Below are 10,284 nucleotides of genomic sequence, written 5' to 3'. Positions count from 1 at the left end.
AGTTTGTTTAAAAAAAAAAAAAAAACCTAAATCTATTCCTTTTGTCCGCGTTCCTCCCTTCCTCCTCCCGAAGCCTTTCTTGCCCTAACCGGACTTTTTTCCTCCTCCTCTCTTCACTTAACCGGATCTCGGAGTTTCTTCCGGTTTTCCGATCATCCTTTCCCTCGCTGGTCTTAACCGACTTTCGACGCCGATCGTTTTGCTGGTAACCTTTTTTTTTTTAGCGGATTTTTCCCGCCCAAATGTGTATGCCTTGAGGTGAACCCTTCTCATTATCGGCTATAAATACCCCCTTTGGGGAAGAAGAGTTTGCCAGTTTTTCTTTTCTCTCGTTTGAGCGATTTGAGGATTTCTTTTGCTTGAGGCTCGCTCTACACTTTCTGGAAGTTGTTTGAGGGAAGTTTTTGGGTTTGATTTTTTTTTTTTTGACTCTTATACTGAAAAGGAATTTTGGCTGATATGTTGATCTGTTATTCCTTTTGGATTCGGCTTCTTCCATTCTTGGGATTTGGAGATTATTTCTTTTTACCACTTCTAAATTCTCTTAAACTCTTTTGGAAATATTTAGAGGTAAGGATTTCCTCATTATCTTATAAATTATCAAGTAAGATTTCTTTTATCGTCATTTATATACATAGTTATGAGAATTTGGTTGAAGCGATTTTCATTTCTTGAATTTCTTGAAAACCCGTTTATGCACAATGTTGCCTGAATTCGAAAATTTCTTTCGGATCTTGAATTGGTGAATCGATAAGTCTGACTTCTTTCTCTCATACTTCTATGTCTGTGAATGCAAATATTTTTGCCAGGGAAATAACACTACGTCTTGCTATATTGATGGAAGGAACTTGATGCTTTTTTTTTGCTACTCATAAGCTTCATTGAATTTTATAAGAAATCATAATATATATACATACATATATATATATATACATACATACATATATATATAATATATATATATATATATATATGTATGTATATGTATATAGATTTATTATCAATTCATCGGAATTAATTTTGCCACGATTCTATAATGGTTAAATGCCGAATTCATAACAATAAATGGCTATCATGTATTGTTGCTATTTTGATATTTGGGCAATTACTTGGAAGAACCATTTCTTGCGTGTTACTTATGCTGAGGTTATGTTTGCTGATTTTGGGTACTCTCATCCTCCCCTTTGTTCTTTTATCGAGTAGATCCATGCATATATCATACAATTTGTTGCGGTGTTTCATGTATTCACTATGGGAATCTCAATCTTGATAGATTTGCCATTCCATACATGTATAGAATGCTTTCTCTACTTGTTAAATAATAAACCGGTGGTATTTTAATATGATTTAAAAATTTGGTTGATATGAGTATAAAGAGCAAAGTTCATCTGCTATGTAAACAAGAAATGGATCTAAGTGCTAAATGCATGAGTTCTTCTTTGGTTATAATAGAGTTGGTTTGATTCAAGTTGAATTATTTCATATCTAGGCCATCTAAAGCTTTCTCACTAAATCAACATATGAGGTATATTATTTCTGTTAAAATCTGGAGATATTTGAAGATTGAAATTTTATTTGAACTTTCAAATCGTTATATCGAATTGGATTATTAATACATGCTAAATATGTTTTGGTGGTTTGGTTTGACTCCTTACACTACCATCCTTGTTTGAATACATATTGGAAATCATTTTTTCTAGTTTGGGAAGTCCATGTGGAGCTCGGTTCTTGTCTTCTTTGCTTCCCCTTGTTTAAATACACGTTATCATTTTTTGGCTTGAGAAGTATATTTAGGGCTCGGGTTTTGCCCTCTTTACTTTCTCTTGTTTAAAAATATGCTGGAAATCATTTTTATGACTTGGAAAATACATTTGAGGGCTTGCTTTTTTTTTTTGTTCTCCTTATTGCCTTTTATTCAAATACCTGTTGGAAAATTTCATGTTTTGGAGTAGATGTTGGGAGTTGTAGTCCTTATTCCTCTTGCTATTGGATTTTATTCTTGTTAGGATTTGTTTCCTATTTTCATAACTTTCATACGTTTGAACTTGGCAACATGAGAATAGAAAATTATTTCTCCTTGAAAAAAATTGATAGAGCATGCAATAATCATATGTACAGGTTTACAGTTTGAGTCTAAAGGTGGAAGGTGGATGTTATATAAATGCTTAAATGATTACTCCTCTCACTTTCTTGATATGAGATATATAAAATTTTGCTAGATGAGCATATGAAATATCGAGGTGGCCTATTAGTTCGAGAGGAGGGGTAACAGACAATGATGCAAAAAATCATTACTCAGCTCTTCTTATAGCTGAAAATTAAAAAAAATCAATACTCAATTAGTGTGATGCCCTTTCACACCTAAATCGTTGACAACTCTAACCCCTTTAAAAAGGCCTGAGAATTGGTATTTAGAAAAGAACAAATACTACAAAGCTTTGCACAGTACTACACCCACAAAATGACGAATACCACGCCACAGGCACCATGCATTAGATTAATATACATACACTTAATAACACTCACATATACACTCCACATGTCATACAACACATTTCATACACTACACAGTAAATATTCCGATACACACAACACTCTACACGACAGATACTACATTTGTGACACATCATACGCTATACACTAGACATTTCACATAACAAATATCACAAGAATAGTTGTTACATTTCTTTTGAAAGTCTAGATACCACACATACACCACACTTTGACAAATTTAGATACTACATATCACGTATATGTGCACTACACTTCAATGAGTTCAGATACTACATATCACGTATATATGCATTACACTTTGATGAGTTCAGATTCTACATCACGTATAGATGCACTACACTTCGATGAGTTCAGATATTACATATTACGTATAGATGCACCACACTTAGATGAGTTTAGATACTACTCCATTCACATATTCACTAAACGATAGGGTCTAAGACTGTCTGATCATAGAGGTGATTCATTGGTGACCTCTAATTAATATTGATGGGTTGACTTTGATATACCAATTGCCTGTGGGATCGAGATAAAAAGGGAAAAGAGGTCTAGTTTGAGCCTATCCCCAAATTGAACCATCTTGAGATTTTCATATGTTAATCATTTAACTTTTCTTTTATAATCTGCAAATGTTTACCTAACTCATTTATATATCTGCAAATGTTTACCTAACTCATTTATATCATACAATTGCAATATGTTTTGAAACTTTAGCAAAATTTGATCAGGTACACTTTTATTTATTTAATTTTTGTACTTATTTTCTGCATATTTCTTTTTATTCAGTACTGTACTCTACTTCAATACATATCCCATGCATTTTTCTTACCACATTTTTCTGCATAGTCTCTTTGTCTGTTCTTTGTTGTACTATATACATTTACTGGTATTCATGCTTTAGTTACTACCTTTCTAGTATGTTTGTATAAAACTCTACGATAGATTGTTCGAGGCATGGTTTTCTCTTTTCTTTATCCCTTTTTCTTGGAATGAGATGACGACATTGTCGATTAGCGATTCATCTCCGAACAACAATCGGGACTACGACAGATGGTGGCAGAAAAAAGCTTCGACTGGATTTTGATAGATTTAAATAACATACCTATAGGACGCCAAGGTAGTTCATCTTGCACGACGTAAATTTTCACACTATCTTTTAGGACTTTCTACGATTTCATATCGTACGATATGAGTCCTAAACTTTTTAGGCTTTCGAGGTTGTCTTCTGATGCTATATAAATCCTCATATTTTCTTAGGCTATTTGCATATGACATGCAGACATAAGTCCCGAATATCTACCCGAATAACTAAATAATTTACAGGACTGAAATATCACATAATTTTTCTTTCAAAGACGTAAAGCCAAACCATAGGTTAGTTTGAGATGTCACTGAATATTCTTTAGTATCTTCGATATCTCTTACTTTTCGTTCTTTTTGATTCAAGAAATAACTGTTCCTATTTGAACCTATCCCATTTGACTTTTCCTATGAACAATCGTGGAAACTTGAACGTTGAATTCTTGAAGACGAAACCTCTGATCATTATCGAAAGTTTTCTGTTGTCTAAGATGTAATTAATTATAGGGGCTTGCCTCTATAAGGAATTAAGAACCCAGATTAATCTAAATCTTATCTAATCTGTGTATTAGATAGGGGAATTTGTCGGTTATAAATTTCACAGACTAAAATAGAGTCATAAACTTAAGTTTAGATAGTTAAGCCTACTAATAAGTGATATGTTCGTCCTTCGAGATGAGAGGTATATGAGGTCTATCCAGCCTCATCATTTTCATATATATATATATATATATCATTTTCACAAAATTAAAATTACATTATATATATTATATTAAATTATAAATTTTAAAATCTTATTTTTGAAAAAAAAATAGCCGACATTTGTTATCGACATTGTTGCCTAGATGTTATTTTCAATTATTTAAAAATTTTGATATAAACTTATAATCTATGGAAGACTTATTTCTATTATGTTAACGTCTCTATTGCTTTAAATTTACTTTACATTTATACCCTTATTTTTTCTTATGACATCTAGTTCTCATTTTAATTCTATTTTATCAACTTCATATTCTACAAAAAATTAAAAAATTAAAAAAAAATTCCAAAATTATTGAATATCCTTTAAATACAGAAGAACTTAATAAACGGAAAATTACTAAAATAGAAAAATCTACATTATATAAAATCAAAACATTTGACTTTAAAGGAAAATCATCTATTAAAATTATGGAATAATTAAACACTATAGATAGAACTGAAAATGTTATACCATTATTATCTAGAGAAGATCCAAATACTTATTTTCTAGATTATAAATATATTCATATAAGACTGATTCAAATAACATTCAAACCGTTAACCTCAAGAGGATTAAATACTTATATCCTTGCCTGCTTAAAAGATGTCACATGTCTAATTTTGGCTTAATCTTTAATGGGAGTTTTAGAAACAAGTTTATATCATGGTCCAATTTATTTTAATAAATATCCAAATTTAAGCTTATATTCAACATATATAAATTGTTTGAAGTAGCAAAATTACAAATGCAAATGCATGGTTATGATTTTTTGCAAGGATTTGAAACAAACGCCCTAATATATAGAATCTAATTTAAAATTAATGAATACATTATGTCCTAACATAAATAAAACAGCTCAACCTACAGATAGAACCACTTTAATTGAAACTAATTTACTTGCTTGTAATTTAACAACAAATATTGTTATTAAATGGAATGATGTAGCTTTTCCATACTCTGGGTGATACCATTGGGAGTTAATCCTAAACCAATTGTTAACTAAAAAATAACTCAAACTACAAATGGAGAAGTTAAAGTAAGATATAACCCTAGAAGATCGATATCACTAGTTAGAAGATCTATACCATCGACTCATAGTCGTTCATCTTCTGTATCAATTTTCGAAAGAATGATAAATGAAGATATAATTAATGAACCCATAAATAATGTCCAATTAAATTCACATCAAATTTTACATTCAATTAGAGATAATTCTTCTCCCACTCCTTCATAAATGAACTTTAGTTTTAAATGAATTAATTACAAAATAGGAAGTATAGCTCGAAGTATAGCTCGTGCCATTGTGATCCATAATTATTTATCTCCTAAATATTCTAATTTCTAAAAATGGTTTAGAAAAAAATCTAATAGAAAAAGAAAGAAGAATTTTCTAATACTTAATTTATATCAATGACTAAAACAAATCCAAATAGAAAAGCTATTATTCCTTTTGCTAATTGATTTACGAAAGCATATATAAGAAATATAAAACTTAATATGATAACTATAACATAAAAAAATAATTAAGAAGAATCAGTTAGTTCTATTCATCCTCCTTCAAAATCTAGTATTATAATAAATAATGAAAATTCGGAACTAACTGCTTTTGAAAAAATAAATATTGAAGGCCAAGCATTAACAAAATTTATTATAATAGTTAAACAATTAAAATTTTTTAATAGCATGCTCCAAATTATCTCAGACCATCTTAGTCAACTAGAAAATAAAATTGACCAAATAAAACTATCAATTAAAAAATTAAAAAAATATGAAATTCCTAATTTAAAAGAATTAATAAAAGAAACTAATGCCATTATTAAACTTATAATAAAAAAAAATCTAGTTAAACTTATAATAAAAAAAATCTAGCAATTCAACCAAACCCTTAATTTAATTATAATTTTTGTCATAATAAACAAAATCTTGAAGAATTAGTACCAAAAATTAAATCTACACATATTATAGCCTTAAATGAAATATCTTTCTCCGAATTTTATGAAAAATCAATCTCATAATATGAAATCGAAAAAAACCTTAAAATTCTAAAATACCCTCCAAAGTCAACCATCTTTAGAATTTAATAAACTAAAATACCATAGAAAACCATTAATCATTATAATTATAATGATTAATGGATATTCTTCAAGTAGAAGCTTTGAAATACCAACAACAATATGATGCTTCCTAGGTATATAAATAGAATATTGATGGATTTTCTGATCAACAAGTTAGAGAAACTATCCATAAATGTAAATATATTCTACAATAACATAATTTTGACAAAATATGACTTCTAAGATAGCCAAAATGATCACTTGTATGTTTATCAAAATTCTAAAAGGCTGCAATTTTATGACAGAAGAATACAAAATTTTTTTTTTTAAGTGAAACAAAATTAGAAGATGTCACTCTTCTAAATACTAAAACTATTTATCTTTTAATTATTAATACTTTAGAACATTTTACTAGAACATATAAAGATAGAAGAGAAAAAATTAGATCATTATTACAAAAATTAAAATGTCCCACTTTTAAACATTTTTAGATGGTACAAATATATTTTTCTTTGAAGAGTAATGATTTACATAAAATAAATCATATTTATGGGAAACAAAAATTTATCGAAGGACTTCCTAATTTATTTGTAGAAAGAGATAAGAAAATTCTTAGAAATTAACAAACAAATAAAATTATTTATTAACATCTCACTTATGAAAAAATGATTAATGTCTGTATTCATACTGACCTTAAATTATACTCTGATATTAAACTTAATAAACAACCTAAAAGAGAGAATTCTAGAAAAGAAATAATTCAAAGAATTCTATAAACAATTTGCATGTGAAGCATCCCCTTTTAAAGAGAATAAAAAAAAAAAAAACATTAGTTAATGAAAAGAAATTTGACAAAAATTGACATTATAGAAACTAATTTAAATGACGTAAAAAAAAATTTGAAAGATCATACCAAGGAGATATTCCTTCCGGTTTAAAAAAAAAGTATTGAAAAGAAAAAGAAATGTAAAGACAAAGACATCAAGTGGAAGGGGAAGCTTTGGCACCTTTGGACATCCTCAGCATCCACCACCTCATTGGGAGGGGAAGCTTTGGCACGCTTGGAGGCAAAAATATCACCCATTTTAGTCTCACTTACCTTCAATTCCGGATGTATGTGATAACATTGAGAATCAGAGTGGACAAACATTATACAATTGGAACAGTATGGAGGATGTTGTTTTAAAACCACTTTCTGCCAATACGTATTATGGGAAGAACCTATCCAAATTTCCTCAGGAATAGATTGAGTAATATCTTGTTCTACCAGGACACCCTAGCAGCAGCAGGCCTAATGATAGAAAAGGTAGGGGAGTCCAGCTTAAGGGGTCTCCTAAAGATGACTGCCAATTAGAGAAGGACTTGATGATTATAGAGGTGTAGCTTTAATTCCGAAAATTTAATTCAAATAGGAAAAATTGGAGGCTCCGTTTGAGGGCCAAAATCAACGAACTACTTAAGGATCTTCATCACCCCATTATCAATTCACATAATTTTCCTAGCGCAAAGCTAAGTATAATCATCTTCGTTAGAGAGTTAAATTAAAATATGGCGACAATCAAGCAATCAAATTTCCATTCCCCTTTCAACTTGAAATTCTCAAAATCCCGACGAGTTGGCTCAAGTTTTGAATGACCATACAAGAACTTTCCCACTAAAGCCAATCGACAAGAAGCCGCTAAGGAGGCACATTCCACATCATAAAGAAATAAAACATGTTTATCATTTTTTTTTACCGGACATTTTAACCAAAGAAGCCTCACCTGAAACTATCAAAGCATCATGAAAGGATATGTTTTGGATAAAGTTTACGATTTTTTAAATTTTCACAACTTTATGACATTTTTGTCTTTTTATTTCAAAGCCTGTACCTCATTGAAATTTGAAACTTATGATCATTCAATTGAGAAAATCAACACAATTGGTGATATAATTTTCGCCAACCTTGAACAATACCAAACATTAATGAAAGAAGAATGATGATTCATAAATCAAAGAAAAAAATAGGAATAAGTCTTACAATAATGACCATGCAATGGAAGGTGGCAAAAAACAACCTTAACCTCACAATGGGCAACAATAATATAGGTTAACATGACGCAAAAGCTGTCCAATTAGATAAAAAAAAAATTAATGAAACAAGCAGAATATTCTCGTCGCCAAGACCAAAATATATATTCGATGCTCAAAATACCACAATGATAATGAAATTCCTAAATAAAAAAGATGTCATCTAATCAAAAAGACTGAAACTCATATCTTCATCACTCTCTTCCTTGGGCTCCTCCTGCAGAAGAACCTAAAACAACATGAAAAAGTAAGTAACTTGCATGGCCTAGTGTTAAAAGTCTCAAGGATACAAATTGTCAAGAAACATAACACAAGAAGTACCTTCTTATTCTCAACCGCAGGAGCAGCTTCTTGTGTAGCACTGCCCCCACCACCAGCTGCCGAAGTCGCCACAGCCACATCCACAACAGCACCACCTCTGCCTAAAAATAATTCAAACAAAAAATTAATTTTATTAGCAATCTTTTGTGAAGGGAAACAATGCGACACAAAATCAGAGAGTGTGCCAGAAAATCAAAAGATGGATCAAAATAAGGAATCAAACTTGATCCAATGCTAAGAATTAAGTCATCAACACTTCTCTTCTCAAGAAGCTTTGTGATCAGGGTTGCCCAGAAAGATTTGACCAAAATATTCACAGATTTTATTAGTGTGGAGATCTTTTCCGCCTGATTAATCACCGAACAAGGAAAAATAAATGACTGAGTATTATGCTGTTGAGCATGTAATCAAAGAAACAAGCAAATGTGAATAAGAGGAGAATACCGTTATCGGGATACCGTCATCAAACAGAATCAATGCAGCGAGACTACAAGCTTGCTCACCGATCGACATGGAAGAGCGATCAAGATGCATTATAAAAAAGATAATTACATACAGAGCATTCGAACGATGGAGGGAAGAAGAAAATCTAGAGATTTGGAGGAAGAAAACACACCACGTTTTTCTGGAATGGAAGAAAGACGCCGCAGATGAAACAATGCCTCCGCAGCACGAAAGGGAGCTCCTTCAAGTGACTTTATAGCCATGTAAACATAGCACTTGTCCATCCATAAAAATATATATTTCAACTTTTAAAAATTAAAATAATACTGTTTTTATGTGATGTGAAATAATTCAGTGGTATAAATGTAGAAATCAAAATTTAGGTGTTAGATATGTAAATACATAGGAATTGGATGATATGTATGCAAATATCCCAATTTTTTTGTAATCAGTAAACAATTGAATAAATTATCTATTTATTTACTTCTATAATAAATTATTCATTAAAAATATATTCAATAACTTTGATTCTCATTAGAATTTAAATTTTATGAGTTGTATTTTTCAAAAAGTTTATGCATTATTTAAGATGATAATAAGAATGGATAAAAAATTACCCATAAAGTGCTAAACAAATTTGTGATGTCAATAATTTTTTTAGGAATTGATGCCCACACTCAACTAATAATAATAATAATAATAATAATAATAATAATAATAATAAAAATAAATATTTGTAAAATTTTAAAAAATAAATATTATTATAATAAATAAATAAATTTGATAAAATTCAAAATAAAACAATAAAGCCCCCCACCATTTACAAGAGAGCTCACACAAACAAAATGAACTATAACTATTTATAACAATGATTATCTATAAAGTAAGATAATTCAAATAAATTAATAGTATACAAACTATATAAATTTATTGATTGTGAGGTTAAACTGTAACTACGATGTCCTAGATTTTAAGATCATGAATATGTGATGTACATGTATTTGCAATTAAATCTGCTTAATTTTCTTAAGCAAATAGGGTGATGGTTATATAAGCCAA

At 29.9% G+C, this 10,284-nt stretch overlaps 1 protein-coding gene across 2 annotated transcripts; it reads right to left on the bottom strand.

The window, feature by feature from the left end:
- Window positions 1-7,247: 7,247 nt before the first annotated feature.
- On the bottom strand, window positions 7,248-9,458 carry LOC110037938 (60S acidic ribosomal protein P1-like). Of its 2 annotated transcripts, XM_020742685.1 has the most exons (4): window positions 9,226-9,458; window positions 9,005-9,128; window positions 8,782-8,882; window positions 7,248-8,689 (listed from the first exon to the last, which is right to left on the bottom strand). In XM_020742685.1, the coding sequence occupies exons 1-4, from the start codon at window positions 9,313-9,315 to the stop codon at window positions 8,624-8,626; spliced, it is 381 nt and encodes a 126-aa protein (XP_020598344.1). In that variant the 5' UTR covers window positions 9,316-9,458; the 3' UTR covers window positions 7,248-8,623. The 2 variants fall into 2 exon arrangements, with proteins under 2 accessions (XP_020598344.1, XP_020598343.1); XM_020742684.1 differs by having other exon boundaries at window positions 7,248-8,882.
- Between the last annotated feature and the right edge of the window lie 826 nt (window positions 9,459-10,284).

Source organism: Phalaenopsis equestris, unplaced genomic scaffold, assembly GCF_001263595.1.
Source record: "Phalaenopsis equestris unplaced genomic scaffold, ASM126359v1 Scaffold227386, whole genome shotgun sequence".
NCBI classification, from domain to species: domain Eukaryota; kingdom Viridiplantae; phylum Streptophyta; class Magnoliopsida; order Asparagales; family Orchidaceae; genus Phalaenopsis; species Phalaenopsis equestris.
Note: the sequence above shows the minus strand (reverse complement) of the source record. Positions and strands in the feature narration are given on the sequence as shown.